The following is a 15362-nucleotide window of genomic DNA, read 5'->3' as shown; positions in this document are numbered from 1 at the left end:
TGTTGTACAAGACGTTCGTAGACACGACGGAGCAGTGGGTGGGCAACCAAAAGCGCGAGCAGGTAGGGAATGTTATCACGGAAGCTGGAATACTGCGCATCCGAATTGTCCTACTCAAGAAGCGAAGAATTAGCAACAGCATGCAGCATAGTATAGACCAGAGTACTTACCACTTTGCGCCCAACTATCCAGCCAGGGGACAGTAAATGAGAGTATGTTGGATAGGTCGGATGACTCTCTAAAGCATAGTCAGCATTGGCCGTCTCTGTTGGCGCAGAATGCCATACCCTGTGACACTTCGATAACCGTTTTGAACATCAACGGTACCGCGATGAGAAAGATGACATAGTATACCCAGAACTCAGGCGTGCGCCACTTAGAAGGAGCAGCATTGCTGGCAATTGCATTTGCGCGGGCATCTTTGGCGGGAGCAGATCGCGTGTCAGCAGCGACGGCCTTCAGCGGAGTATTTGACGAGACAATGAAACGAGTATCCAATGTATCCAGAGAATATAGCCGTCGGAACCAAGAGAGAATTGAAGTCATTTTAAAGGAGCATTGCGTGGCCAGAGCCCCTCAGAGATGTGTCGAGGGGGACTGATTGCGGAGAAACAACAATATGAGGGAACAATCCGAGGATCTATTATTGGTTCAGGGGCGGGACGTTGATTGGCGATAAGCGGAATCACGGGTTCACCTCCAACAGTCGTGATCTGGGGGAATCAGGTGACTCGTCCTGATGAACTTCTATCAAAGTATTCAACTTGACCATATGTACTCTTCTAGGCATGGAAGAATGGGAAGAAAGGTAGTATTCGTTTTACTGTTCTGACAAAGAACGAAGATACCAAAAGAACCAACATCGCTCCGAAGATATATAGAATGACGTCAATACTCAAGACGAGACATCGAACGGTGATGTGTCAAGATATCTTTGTAGCTATCATAAAATAAGGATCATTGTCTAGACTCAACTTTAATGCCAGTTGACTCTTTGTACACGAACCGAATCCGGTCAAGTGTGAGTACATGGACCGTACTGTAGTTGACAAACAGCCTGTCACAACTCTTCGTGATGGCAGATGACTAATGGGTCTACAAACCACTTCGATTGCTGGAACATGAGCTAAACAACAATACTGCTATGACAAAGATATAGACCGATATTTGCAGGAATACTCGCTCCAGAAAGAAACACAGCTATCTCAACATGTCTACCCAACGGGTACAGTCCCTCCCCTCATGGCCGGCACAAGATAACACACCCCACATCCATCTGTTACGTCATTACTTCCAGGGTAGAAGCGATGCTGATATGATATACAGATTGCATTCAAGGTCAGTGGTACCGTTCAAGGTAGGTACCTCTGGGATAGCCCTACTACACTTGTATCAGCTTGTTGATAGAGCGCAATGCGGCCTGGATGGAAACCGGTGTGGCTAACTAAAGCAATCATCTAGGTGTCGGCTTCCGGTAGGGCTCAGCCACTCTAGCAAACAGAGCAATATATTGACAGTTGCTATATCGCAGTGACTTCACACAGAAGCGTGCATCCGAATTTGGCTTGAAAGGCTGGGTGAGAAATACCAACTGTGGACGGGTTTGTCTTCTCTTACCCCCCCCCCCCCCTGGACATGGCCAATGCCATATCTAGATTATACTCTGGCTGATTAGATCATCAGGTCGAAGGAGAAGCCCAAGGAACTCCAGAGTCCATCCAAAAACTGCTCAAAGAGATTAACAACGGCCCACGACTCGCACATGTAGTTAAACTGGAGAAGAAAGATCTTGCCGTCCAGGATAGTGAAACCCATTTCGGTGTCAGGCGGACCACCGAGTCGGCCTTTGATGCTACAAACTGATTTCATTTCTCACTGCTTGATTGTAATTAGGTGATATGTTGTGGCCTGGGTTGATTGTGGCTTTGAGCGCACGATTGTATGTACGTGTATACGAATGAACGAGGTGTATATACCAAACTGTGGGACAATATTCATTTGTACACTCCTGGATACCACTATGAATGCCAGTCAAAGGAAACAGGCAAGGATTCGTCTGTTAGACGTGTTCCTCGAAGCATTAAGGACGACTTTGATAGACCATTGCTCACGGAAGTCATGACTTGTCTCCGAACTATGACCTGCTCAAATTCGCTCAAATTCGCTCAGAGCTCGGAAACATTAGTGAAATGTCTAATTATCCTTAGTCCGAGGCTCACGATGAACTGAGAAGCCAGGTATCATCACAGGTCTCGCCAGCAGGAGAAAGCCACAAGTAAATGGCATATATGATATGATACCTAATAGTCTAAACGGCTGCTAGCTACTACTACCTTTCCGAATGAAAGTCATGGCTAGAATTCATATTATCAGAAGGGAGCCGGCAACGAGACAATATACACAAGTGCAGCATTATTATACGTATGTGCCATAATTAAGGGCCGCCGTTGTTGCCGTCTCCATAATCATACCCCTTCAGCTCCTGAATAAAAATATCAGCCGCCTTCTCGCCAATCATATACGCAGTATTGGCCGTATTAGCACCGACGTTGCCCGGTGGCACACTCAGATCCGCAATCTTGAGCTTCTCGACACCGTACACGCTTAGGCTCGAGTCGACAACGCCGCCCTCGCTCTTGGGGGCCATTTTGCATGTTCCTAGCGAGTGCCACGTCGTGCCCACATTAGCACGCAGCCACTGCTCCAACACCGCATCGTCCTCAGCTGTGTACACAATGTCAGACACATCGTCGGGCAGAGGGCCGTCAAGAGGCTCCGAGGTGGTGGCGGCGTCCGAGTCGGCGGCGAAAGCTGGGTGCAGCGGGGCAAACTCGCCGCGGTAGACATCCATGCGGCGGATAATCTCGCGCTGCTTCTTGTAAGACCAGACGGATTTCTTGATGTCAACATCATTTTCGTCGGCGAAGAAGCCCGTGGCGAAGTCGAGGGGCGCATCAAGATCCTTGGAGGTGATGTGGAGGTGGCCACGGGAGTAGGGGTACGGGGTGAAGGTGGAGCAGGAGAAGTACTGGACTTCAGGCTGGCCGGTGGGGTCTCCGGGGAAGCTGGAGAGGAGATGTTCTCAGTATGTTCTGCAATCACGATGACCAAAAGGGATTGGAGATGACTTACCCGTTGAGCGAAGTGATCATGGCTAGCGGCTTCGTTGGGTTGGTCTTGTAGTCGCGGTTCCAGGCGCTCTCAAATGCGGGCCCAAGAGCCTTGGCCTCCTCGTCGCTGGGCCGGAGCTTCGAGTAGACATCGGCGGCGGTCCAGCCCATGATGGGGTCGTTCTTCTTAATGAGCTCGTCGACGTTGGTGCGGCCTGAGTAGATAGCGTCAAAGGTCTCGTTGGGCAGGAGGCTCGAGTAGTATGCGTAGGTCATCAGTTGATGGTCCTGATATTCGGCTCCAACACCGGGCACCTCGGCGACAACATTGACGCCCGCCTTGCCAAGGATCTCCGAGTTGCCCACGCCAGAGCGCTCCAGTACAAGGGGTGTTCCCAGGGCGCCGGAGGAGAGGATAACGAGCTTCTTTGCCTTGACCCTCTGCACAGGCTTCTCGGTGCCATCGTTGAACTTGGGGTTGGGCCTGAGCTCGACGCCCGAGGCCTTGTTGCCATCAAAGAGCACACGAATGACCTGGTGCTGGGTGAGGACGTAGAGGTTGGGGTGGAGGCTGTCACCGAGGCGCGGGTGCAGGTAGTTGGAGGCGGCGTCCTGGCGCTTGCCTCCGCTCACGTAGCGGATGTTGCGCTGCGTGGCGTTGACGGTCTCCAGGTCCTGGATGTCGCGGGCCTCTGGGTAGCCGAGCTTGGCGGCCGCCTTGATGAAGCCCTCCTCGGATGCCTTTGCCGTGTAGTTACTTGGGGTGACGACCATGGGGCCAAAGTAGCCGTGTGTCTCGGGCGTGCCCTTACCTTTATAGGTCTCGAGCTACCGAGCGAGTCAACGAGAGCTCAATTGCTCACAAAGAACTTGATCAGTGGACACAGCATCACATACCCTTTGGAGATACGGAACCAAGTCCTTGGAAGACCACCCCTCGACTCCCCACTGGTCGTAGTCAATGGCTTGAGCACGGCTGTAGGTGAGCAGGTTGATAGACGAGCCGCCGCCGAGGACACCGCCGGACGGCACGACAAGTGAGCGATGGCCCATAGCCTTCTCAGGGATGCCCTCATAGAAAAGCGTGTCGGTGTTTCCGGGCAAGATGTTGTTGAGCATGAGCATAGGTAGGTGACATTTTGAAGGCCCTGGTTGTCTCGGCCACCCTCGACAATCAGAATGGACAGGGATGGGTAGGCATCGCTCAGTCGAGATGCCACGACGCAGCCTGCGGTTCCGCCTGTGTGAAAAATCCATTGATTAGCTCTCGGGTTTCATGTCATGTTGACAGGGTGAAGCTCAGTACAGAGGACTGGATCCACGAACCTCCGACAATGACGACATCGACCTCGTCAAGCCCCTCAGGGAGCTCCTTGTATAGTCCGCCCATGGCTGATGGGAATGGTATTTCGGCGCAGACGAGCGATGAGAATAAGGTCTAGCAGATAAGAAGAGCATGAAGCCAGAAATGCGTAGTTCTCTGACGGCCACGTAGTGAGAACATGGTGGCTGTGCAGCGGTCTAACACGCCGAGGTTGATGGAGCTGGAGATGGCGCCGCAATCCCATCTATCTCTTGCACCCTGGATTGGATACGATACCCAAGAACAAGTTCAACTCGTCCGACGAATGCAGAGTTTCTCCGTGGCTGAGGCAATTAGGCGTCCCATCCTAATTGTCCGTCTCAAGACCACTAAGTCTTGAAAGAGACCAACAATGTGGCCAATCAAAGTATCATAGACAGAGCAAGCACAAGTCAGCTTGCATTTCTTATACCGACCATTGGTGACTTAAACCAAGTCAAGTCCAGTGCCAACCACCGCTAATCCCAGAAGGAGATCCCAGTGGATGGAATAATACCATTAGTGAGGTAGGTATCTCTCACCCCTCCACACACATATCGCACACTAGCGAAGGGGAGGTAAGGCCCTCCATTATCATATCGCTATTGCCCAAAAATATCCACTATTACACTATGGAGATATCTCGGTCCCGTTTACCTGGGGATCGACTCAGTCAAGATATCTCTACTTCTCGGCCGGGAAAGTGAAGCTCATGAGAAAACTAGTACGAAGGGCTTCCATATAAGGAATTCGGCGTCTGTTGTACGTAAGGAGTTCGAGGCAGAACGAAATTTGCAAGGGCTCTGACGTATGGAGAGCCCGATAGCTACTATACTAGGTACTGAATCCACCAAAGAACGATCGGTCCCGAGTCGACTCGGAGGTCAAGCTTCGGCATCGCGTTGAGTCAGACGCCGTTCCGGTTTCCACCGAAGTCATCTGCCCGCCCCTTCGTATATTTTTAAAATACAGAAACGGTATCAATATGTAATATACGGTATCTTGCCGTTGGATGACTCGATTCTTTCTCGGGCATAGGGATAATGGGGAGACTTTTGAATTCGCTTTCACTTCAGTTGCAGAAAGGGTACAGGGAAGGTCTATTATAGGATATCTTATTTGATGGCATAAGGTGTCGAGAGGATGTTCGCGATGGTTGCTTCTATGTAACTTCGGTGTAACTTCTAAAGGCTTGAAAGTCTGGGTCCCTGAAAGACCCGCCAAGAAAACCTGTCCCATATCTTGGATGCCCTTTGAAAGGCATGTCAGAATCCCGCAAACGGATCTCAGTTGGTCGTCCCGGTGTGGCTCAGGGTCATCCTAATTGTCAGCATCTTCTGGTGAGAAGATTTTGCGCCCTATGACAGTATATTGGCTTTGTCTGGTTCCGGCCCTATTCCGATTTCTGCCATAAGCTCCTATCCAGCACTAGTATATATAGATAGACAGTAGAGGCGTGGTGTACCAGCATCCAGTAAACAGCAAGCCTTTGTGATCAAAACAAGACTCTTTCTACTACCACCACTACTACTACTTAACCTTAAGATCATTGATCAATTATTCAATAACTTATACTCGGATGAATTCGATAACAACCACAGTGCCCCTTAGGGCAGCTTCATTTCCGAAGACATACCTGCACCTCACGGTTCGAGGATGCACAGGTCCTCTTGCCACTGCTGGGTTACGATGCAGCGGTCCGTTGCTCGCCAGCAAAATCAACCACCAGAACACCAAGCGTTTCATCTCGTCGACGCCGCAGACACAAACGAAGGAATTCTTCCCTCCACCAACTGCGCCTCATATCAAGGAGGTAGAGACGGCTTGGGTCCACCCTGTGTAAGCATTCTCGCCTAAAACAGTCTGGTCAGTATGAATAGTGGGTGCTGACAGTACTAGTTATACTGAAGAACAGATGCGCCACGTCACAGTCGCTCACCGGGAAACGAAGGACTGGGCAGACTGGGTCGCACTCAGCACCGTTCGATTGCTCCGATGGGGGATGGACACTGTGACTGGATACCGACATCCTCCCCCGGGCCAAGAACATGAGGCCAAGTTCCAGATGACCGAGCAGAAATGGCTTACACGATTTGTCTTCCTGGAGAGCGTTGCTGGTGTGCCAGGAATGGTTGGAGGCATGTTAAGACATCTGAGAAGTTTGAGACGGATGAAGAGGGACAATGGATGGATCGAAACTCTGCTCGAGGAGGCATACAATGAGCGCATGCACTTGCTCACTTTCTTGAAACTCGCCGAGCCAGGGTGGTTTATGCGACTCATGGTTCTTGGCGCACAAGGCGTCTTCTTCAACGGCTTTTTCCTTTCCTATCTCATGTCGCCGCGCATCTGCCACCGATTCGTTGGTTACCTTGAAGAAGAGGCAGTGATCACCTACACTCGAGCGATTCAAGATATCGACAATGGGAAACTCCCCAAGTGGACGAGCTTGGAAGCCCCTGAGATTGCCGTTCATTATTGGAAGATGCCTGAGGGCCAACGGACTATGAAGGACCTGTTGATGTATGTCCGCGCCGATGAGGCCAAGCACCGAGAGGTGAACCACACACTAGGAAACTTGAACCAAGGCGCAGATCCCAACCCGTACTCGGTCAAATACAAGGACCCAAGCAAAGCTCATCCTGGCAAGGGCATTGTGAATTTGAAAGCAACGGGGTGGGAGAGAGATGAAGTGATTTGAGTGTCATTTGTTCACGTTATGGACTGCGTGACAAAAGCTTTCTCTTTGTTTTTTGTTTATTTCTTTTCTTCTTTTCTTTCCTTTTCTTTGTTTGTTTCGTCTCTTTCTACCAGTAAAACACCTGGCAGGACTGGCTTGTGTTGAAGCAAGTTTGTTTGATTATGGATTTCATTGTGCACGGCGCAGGCGCAATGATGGTTGCAAAGCACATTTTTATTTTCACATGGATCGGTTGTAAATAAAATATAGAACTCCGCTTGAATATATTTGCCTAGACGGTCAGACCTTGCGCTTGGGAAGCCATTTAATTTCATCTTGAAACACCGAAGCGTCGAAGAAGCTGGGAAAAGGTGATCCGCGCTCATGAAAAGGTTGGTCGAAATCCGGGGCGTTCAGGTACGGGACCCGCCCTAAGCCCCAACCGGTCTAGCGCCAAGAGATAAACAAAAAAAGATGGCAAAGGAAAGCATCGATAACATGGGAAACCTTCGAGGGGTCCTCGCCAGACCCATGGATCGCTCAGATGAGTAGGTTCGCAGAGCTCCAGCACAATTCCACAGGAATATGCAGAAGGGTCAGGGGCTTCTCTGGATAAACGGAAGCACCGGCGTGACGCGAGATTGATCTATTAATACCATCACTACCGAGGAGGTAATTAATTCCAGGAAGACGTGTTAACGACGCTATCGACCCGCTTCCCCTTTTAGTGGGAAAAAGTGCCCCCCTTTCGAACTTCCAAAGAATTGTTCTCTTTGCCGATCGATCACCGTCACAAATTCAACCGAGGACGAGTCCCTATTTTTAATAAACGTCTGACCGTTGTCGACCTGACGACCACCTGTCCTTTCCTGCTTGGGATTGAGATATATCACATTATCTACTATCGGATCGGTGTCCCTCCTTGCATTATTCCCAGATCTATAAATTCTTCGTCAGGGCTGCACAGAACCCTCCCTCCGGAAAGAGTCAGCGCATTAGATCCACGCGATTATGGATGAGTCTATCGAGTCCGAGTCCGCTGCCCCTCCAGTCCGTGCCTCGTCACCCTCGCCATCCATCATACCGACGCCTGCTATATCCTCGTGTCCGTCCCCGTCAGACCGCACCGTCTCAACCGTGTCGACCCTCTCGTCCCGTTCAGTCTCGTCCGCCACATCTGCCGATGCCAGGTCCTCCGTGTCCACTGTCTCGTCGAGAAGACGAGGGTACATCCGACCCCAGGGGGTCGAGTTTGCTGACTCGGCCAGACACCGCGAGAGTGTGATGAGCTTGGGCAGTATAGCGCATCTGCAGTATTACTTTGCCCGCACAGGCTTGCTGGAAGGGAAAGGCGGCCAAGCTCGGGAGTGGAAAAAGAAGCAAAAGCCAGAAGACATACCGAGACTACTCCTCACCCCAAATGCTCGCTTCATCGAGGATCTGACCGCGAGCCCGACGGACGAGAGCTCGGAACCCGCCGACGAGGAGTTCGATGAGCACGAGGTGATGCTGCCTCCGACAGTGAGCACCTATAGTGTGAAAACGTTCCACCTCCCGCCGCCGCCAGATCTCGTAGCCCTGCGAAAGGATCTCCGGGATGCGTTAGATGAGGCCGAAAAGAGCATGGAGACGATTGGATCCCAGAAGGAGCCGCCGCGAAACATGAAGCCTCCACGTATCAGCGTAGACGAAATTCCTGACATGGGCGATCCGGCGCGCAAGATGTCAGCAGGAGCCATCCCATTGGGTTGGCACGAGATTCAAGGCATGCGTATCTTGGATGTTGTGACTCTTGCGATTCGGGCTGCCAGGATTTACTATACCGCCCATGAACGGCCGGAGCGACTGGCGTCGATCAAAAGTGAGCGGGAAATCCGACAGGAATTGTTTGACGTGCTGGAAGTCCTGAAACGATGGGCCTCTCGTAATTTCACCGGTGGACTCCGGGACGACGAGCGATCGGCCATCATGAGTTGGATGGCCAACGTGCGCAGCATGCTGGCGCAAGAAACTCATATGGAGGAGGCGGAAGCCAGGAGCGACAAGGATGGGCGTGGGCACGTGGAGACTGGAGTGGTAAAGAGAGGGCACGCGAGGAAGCCTTCCTGCGTAGTTTGCTGGAGACGGATGCATTGCCAACATGGACAGCCCCCGAAGGTCAAACCCTACCAACTCCGATGCTCGAGTGGTTCCGAGATGGGCGCGGCCTGGTTCAAATCCATAACCAGGCCGTAAAGAAATCCAAGAGACCCTTCTGCGAAATCAAAGCCTTCCATGAGGATGTTGCTAAACCATACCGGCGGGCGGATAATATTCGGTACTGGACCAAAGCTGCGGAAATCCGGTGGGAAACCAAGTTAGAACTGGATGTGATGGGGGTCGTCTACGGGAATAGCGATGAGGCTTGGAGGAAGTTTGACATAGCCATCCTTACTTGGTGCAAGGCAGTTCGCGAAGAGCTGATGCGAGATTGGCGGGGGCCTGACCCAGGGAGTGCTAATGCAGTGCCTCCCCATGACGGGGCGGTCCACCCTGCGTGAAGGACGCGATCGGTATGAAGGAGAGTTTGGTGCCTGATGGCTGGGACCACGTAGTCTTCTGGGCTCACTATTACGTTTGTTTGCTGTCCACTTTGATACCCCTTACTTGCTGGAGACTTGCTTGCTATGTGGGAGTTTTCTTTTTATTCGATTGATTTTCTCTTCTCTGGTGGTTCCATCTTTAATCATATGCCTCTTTTGGCTGAGGTGATGATCAATTTGTCTCTTTTCTTTTTTCCCATTCATCATAACCATGATCGTCATCAGCATCATGTTTTTGTGTATTCTTTCTATTTAATTTCTTTCAAGACTATGGATTTTGGGGATATGCCTAAAAGGATGATTTCGGAGTCCAGGTACCGCGGGATGTGTTGTACATAACAGATATTCAGGTATGAACGGTACCAAACATACCATGGATTACATACCTGACCATGGGTGGTGTTTTTTTTAAGGTTTGTTTTGATTGTACATGTGAAGAAACCGGTGAAATGGAGAATTTCATAACATAGAGAAAAGGGAATAGAAGAAAAACATAAAAAAAAAAGCCGAAAAGTAAAAGAGAGAAAGCAAAAACCATAATTTCCTTGTTTTTCTTACCCAACAGACGACTCAAAATTGAACTAGAGACGAGACGACCTTACCTGGAAGGGGAAATATACACTACTAGCGGTGTTCTCCTGAAGGACGATCAACGGCTTTCGGAAATCAAGGGAGAAGAGGAAAGTGTCATTTTGATTTCATATCCTTTGGTTTTATTAATTTTCCCAATTCGACTGCGGTCTTTTAAGGTTCCCTCCGCCGCCAGATTACCCGCTGCCCAAACCAAGAAAACCAAAAAAAATACCACTGCAACCAACGAACAACAACTACTTATCATGTAGCCGATCATCTGTATCGCCCCCAATTGTTATTCTCGAGAGAACTCACGCGCTGGACTACTCTTGCAAACTGTCTGACTGCACATAAATACTAACTAGTGGCTGGCTTACTAGTCTGATATATTTTTGTTTTTTGTTCTTGTTCTTTATTTATACTTGCAGACAACCAACAAAAAGCGACCAGGGTGGTCATATTAGAAAGGGGGGACCGTCTTGCATACCAACAATTTCCCCCCCCAAGAACCCAAAGACGCGCCCAAAGAGCGTTGATTTGCCCCAACCACATTCCACGCTATCTTTCTCTAGCCTTTCCCACTACTGCAACAACACAAACAGACCAGGGCGGTCGCCCCGTCAATACGTACCATGTTCACCACGTCAACTGTCACCACTGCGCCCACCCACCCGGATTCCGGTCCGAAGACGCCCACGAAATCGTCATTATCGCAGTTGCTATCTTCTCCCCCTCCGCCTCCACCTCCCGCCGTCGCCGTCTCTCCTCCAGAGAATCCATCGCCGCGACGAATCAAGTCCAAATCATCCCTGCGCAGTCTCCGCATCTTGGAAGTAGCCTTCACGACGACGATCTCGACGATATTTACGAGCAGGCTGGGTCGGACAAATCACTCATTCGACCCTCCATCCTTCGCCGCTTGTCTCCTGGTCTAGCTGCGCGCGTCAAGCTGTTGGATGGGAGTCACAAGACCGCGATTCCCACCCGTAACCCAGGCGCCGTTGGTCGAATCCCCGAGGAGCACATCAAGGAATTAGACAGCCGCAACAAAGACCTTTCGATCAAGATTGAAAAGAGAGGGCGGTCGTGGAATGCTGTACACTTTGGTGGCAAAGGTAAACAACCGCAACAGATTGAGTCGACCTACCTGGAGGTTCACGACCCGGACACAGAATTGCCTTCCCCAGTGGAGTCGGAACCGGTAGAACCTGTCGAGGAAAGCTCCACGTCGGTCGCAACCCAAGAACCCGTCGAAGAAACATTAGTCAATCAAGCAGTAGACGTCAGTCTAACCCAAGAAGTGGAAGAAGTGGAAGAGCCGGAAGAAGCTCCAGTGGCCATGGCTGCGGTTGCGTCTCTGCCAGCGCCACTAGACATCGAATCGGGTGCTCCCCCTAATACGCATGGCGAACATGACCAAACAGATTACGAGAAGTTTCTCCAAAGTACTAGTGACAACGAAGCTGAGCAAGCTCCACCGCCTCCTCCAAAAGACTCGCCGCGCCCACCGTCGGCTAATTCGAACATACAATCCTATTTTAACCCCCGGGGTTTGCAGCGCCCCGAATCAATATACTCCTTCTCTCGCGCATCCTTCAGTCACCAGCTCACCCAGCTTACCTCCATCCCACTGCCCCAACCGTCGTCCCTTGAAGCCAGCATTGCCGCAATACCCAACGCGCCATTGGCCGTCAAATCCCTCACGGGGTCCGCAGCACAAATTCAGATATGGATCAAAAAGGCCTCCGATGTGTTAAGTGGTCTAGATGCGGAGGACGAAGTGGAGTGGGCAGCAGCAGGCGGACGAGAAGGATTAGACGGGATCGACAAGGCAATTACACGGTTCGAAGGTCTGATGAACATTTACGTGAAAGCCATTGAAGATGTACAGCTCCGAGTCGATATTGGCGACGTTAGTGCAGACAGTTTGAAGACCATTGTGATCCAGATGGACAGTATATTACAGAGCTGGGCGGATATCAAGAACCGACTAAGAAATGTGAAGGAACAAGTGGAATTGGCTATGGAATGGGAGGAGCTCTGGAATACCATTTTGGGGGACGTCAGTGCTGAAGTTGAGAGTCTGAGCCGGCTACTCTTCGAGATCGAAGAGAAGCGACACATCAATATGGCAAATGCATGGGCCGCTGAGCAGGAGTCGAATAGCTCTGGGCTCGATATTAGCGAGCTGGAGACGATCGTCGAGGAAACACCGAATGACGGACACTTTTCCAACAGTAACCGGCACAGTATCTTATTCGATGCGCCACCGACCCTCGATACCCCGCTCATTCAAACCCCACAGGATGACTCGGAGCATGCGGACCTCATCGCTGTATTTGCCCGAATACAACCCTTGCGGGCATCCCTTGCCTTCTTGCCCATGCGGTTGTCCATGTTTCAGGGCAGAGCAGAAAGGATCTTCCCCAGCGCCTGTGCGGAGATGGAAGAGCGGCGAAAAGGGCTAGAGAAGAGCTATCGGACCTTGGAGGCAGATGCGGAAGCTCTGCGGAAGGAGTTCAGTGAGGACCGGTGGGTTCTTGTTTTCCGCAATGCTGGCATGCAAGCAAGGAAAATGTTTCTATCGGTTGAACGAAGCATTGCCAAGTTGCAAGAAGCCCTGGAAACAGGTGCTCATGTGCATAACCCGGCGGGACTAGCGAAGCGCGTCGAGAGTTACGAGGCCAAGAAGCAACATTACGTCCCTGCGATCGAACGAGTAATATCTCTCATCGAGAAGGGAGTAAAGGATCAACTGACGGTGAATGGCGAGACGGTGAATCTCCTGTCAGACATGGCGTCGAGGATGGATGCGCTGAAAAGGAGCGTGGAGGTGATGGATTCATCGCTTACAGAATTCAACGTGGCGCCGGGCCAGCACTTGCGCGACTCTATATCAACGATTGTCACCATGGACAGCCCGGCCACTAGCCTTATCGACACTCCCGGCAGCTCCCCACCTTCATCGGTGGTCATGACCCCTGCTAACAAAGGCTCGGGTGCTTCTTTGGGAAGCTCGAGCAGACGGGGCAGTTCTGTGAGCTCAGTCGCCCGCAGTACCGTGGCCAAGGTTCGGCGATACTCAGGCATACCCCAGCCCACGGCAACCCTGACTAGCAAGAAATCGGCGATCCCGAAGCCAACGCTGACGGCCCCATCTCCTAAGCCAAGTGGTCTCTTTACGCCTACTCCAGCTGCAAAGAAGGTGCCACGTCTGCCCCCACCTGTCAAAGACAATCGCCCACGATGGAACTCGAGTGTCAACACCAATGATCTGGAAGTCGGTCATGTCTACAAGGCCAGCGCGCAATTCCGCAAGTCCTCGGCTCCAAGTCGCACTCCCCGTCCCTTGTCAATGATGTCCCGCCGAGATCTTGCTGTATCTCCCGCTCCGTCAACAGCACGGTCCCCCAGCCGTGTCTCCAGCCGCGTTTCCAGCCGCCTTGCATCACGCAGCCCTAACCGCACTGGTTCTCCCACGCCCAACCGCTCCCTCCTTGACCCTCCACCCTACAGCAAGCTTCGGCGTCCGCCAGGGGCGGAAGGCATCATCAACACTCCCCGAAACCGGCAAAGTTTTGCCGGGATGTCGTTCAGCCGCAGTATCTCACACGATTATACCCGTAACCTGCTCAGTCCCACCAAGGCTGAGCGCCCGGGGACTGCCTTGGGCCATGGGGGCAGTCGTCGCATCAGCTTGCTTCCTTTGCCGCGAAACAAAAGCGGGCGAGATAGCAGTGCGGGCACTCGTAGTAAGCTGAGTGAACGCCCACCGTGGCGGTAACTGGCTGGAGTCTGTCTCCACCCTCATCATGTTTGGATTCTGTTTTTATGTACTATTTCACCTTATACTAGCATATTTATTGCCCCTGTATTATGTGCATTGCGGTTCGGGTGCTTTGTGGTGTCGCCATATACCATATCGTTGCGGGTCAGACTGGTTTTCTTGATTCCCCACTCGCATTGTGATTGTGATTAGCGTTCTTGTATGGTGCATGGCATTGGCTTTATGATCTCTCTCTTCTTTTTTTTCTATTTGCTGTTTTTTCATCATTTACCAGTTAATTGCATTTGATATAGCCAGCAGAGCCTTGAACTAACTCTTCCAATAAATGCTGCATGTCCATTTAGAACCCATGTTATCTTCTCATGGATAGAAATGCAATCCTCCCTGTACTCACCATTAACCCTATATCAACCTAGCCTAGCTAAAGGTACTCATTGATCATTATCACAGGTATAAATCCACGAATCTATTTCATCTATTTATCTATATACAATCCCACCCCAAGCCACCCTTCCCCTCCTTCTCATTTAAACCAAATCCCTCCCAATAATCAACGCATCCACCAACTCCTCACTATTCGCCAGCCGCGCTGCCCCAGGCACGCGCCCAATGATCTTGAAACCCAGTCGCTCCCAGATCTTGACCGACGCAACATTGTTCTCAAAGACCAGGTTGAAGACGGAGTATTTGTAGCCCTAACGCAGTCAACACCGACATACAAGGACACACATACACACCACAGAAACAACAGCAAGGAAACTTACCAACTTGGGCGCAAACTGCAGATATGTCTCGCCCATGACGATGCCCACGCCACGGCCGCGCGCAGCAACCGTCGTCAGGAACCCTGCATTGCAGACGTGCGAACACCGGCCTGTCCATGAAACCTCATCAGCACTCACTCACTTACTCACTCTCCCCCAAAGAAAAAAAAAAGAAAAAAAAGAAAAGAAAAGAAAAGAGAAAACAAACCAGGATAATTAGGCTTAATATAAAACGTCCCCAAACACTCCCTCTCCCAATCACGGCCCTCGCGAAGGCCCCCCTCTTCCTCTCCCCCAAGGACAGCCACAACGGCAAACGTCCCGAACCAGTACTCGGCGAAGCGCTCCAGCGTCATGGGTTCCTCCATCGGGTACGTGCAGCGGCCTCGATCTCGGCGCTGAACTCGCGGTGCAGCAGCGCAACCAGGTCCGCGGGGATGCTTTGCGGGCCGTTGGCCACCGGGTACAGCGTTACGGGGGAGCCATCTTTCAGCTGGGCTGGTCGGGGGGTTAGGGTTTGGGAG

The 15362-nt window shown here is 51.4% G+C and overlaps 6 protein-coding genes across 6 annotated transcripts; 3 read left to right on the top strand and 3 right to left on the bottom strand.

Annotated features, from left to right (window-relative positions):
• Positions 1-8: 8 nt before the first annotated feature.
• Positions 9-546, bottom strand: ANOM_010953 (glycerol:H+ symporter (Gup1); the record flags this gene model as incomplete). Its single annotated transcript, XM_015556209.1, has 3 exons — positions 9-110; positions 171-238; positions 288-546. Coding segments are annotated over 3 exons (429 nt in total), but the record flags the coding sequence as incomplete, so codon positions are not given.
• A 664-nt stretch (positions 547-1210) lies between these two features.
• Positions 1211-1989, top strand: ANOM_010952 (acylphosphatase; the record flags this gene model as incomplete). Its single annotated transcript, XM_015556208.1, has 5 exons — positions 1211-1225; positions 1327-1357; positions 1462-1474; positions 1532-1601; positions 1684-1989. The coding sequence occupies 5 exons, from the start codon at positions 1211-1213 to the stop codon at positions 1861-1863; spliced, it is 309 nt and encodes a 102-aa protein (XP_015401421.1). The 3' UTR covers positions 1864-1989.
• A 445-nt stretch (positions 1990-2434) lies between these two features.
• Positions 2435-4500, bottom strand: ANOM_010951 (GMC family oxidoreductase; the record flags this gene model as incomplete). The annotated part of the gene is made up of 4 exons (XM_015556207.1): positions 2435-3065; positions 3133-3938; positions 4008-4350; positions 4424-4500. 4 exons carry the CDS (start codon positions 4498-4500, stop codon positions 2435-2437), a joined length of 1857 nt encoding a protein of 618 aa, XP_015401420.1.
• A 1531-nt stretch (positions 4501-6031) lies between these two features.
• ANOM_010950 (alternative oxidase) lies at positions 6032-7153 on the top strand (the record flags this gene model as incomplete). Its single annotated transcript, XM_015556206.1, has 2 exons — positions 6032-6291; positions 6352-7153. The coding sequence occupies 2 exons, from the start codon at positions 6032-6034 to the stop codon at positions 7151-7153; spliced, it is 1062 nt and encodes a 353-aa protein (XP_015401419.1).
• Positions 7154-8143: 990 nt separating this feature from the next.
• Positions 8144-14071, top strand: ANOM_010949 (KAR9 family protein; the record flags this gene model as incomplete). Its single annotated transcript, XM_015556205.1, has 3 exons — positions 8144-9208; positions 9256-9625; positions 10716-14071. 3 exons carry the CDS (start codon positions 8144-8146, stop codon positions 14069-14071), a joined length of 4791 nt encoding a protein of 1596 aa, XP_015401423.1.
• Positions 14072-14601: 530 nt separating this feature from the next.
• Positions 14602-15329, bottom strand: ANOM_010948 (GNAT family N-acetyltransferase; the record flags this gene model as incomplete). Its single annotated transcript, XM_015556204.1, has 3 exons — positions 14602-14769; positions 14839-14948; positions 15047-15329. Coding segments are annotated over 3 exons (561 nt in total), but the record flags the coding sequence as incomplete, so codon positions are not given.
• Between the last annotated feature and the right edge of the window lie 33 nt (positions 15330-15362).

Source organism: Aspergillus nomiae, assembly GCF_001204775.2.
Source record: "Aspergillus nomiae NRRL 13137 chromosome Unknown contig00593, whole genome shotgun sequence".
NCBI classification, from domain to species: domain Eukaryota; kingdom Fungi; phylum Ascomycota; class Eurotiomycetes; order Eurotiales; family Aspergillaceae; genus Aspergillus; species Aspergillus nomiae.
The sequence above is the reverse complement of the archived record's forward strand: the minus strand, read 5'-3'. Positions and strand labels throughout refer to the sequence as shown.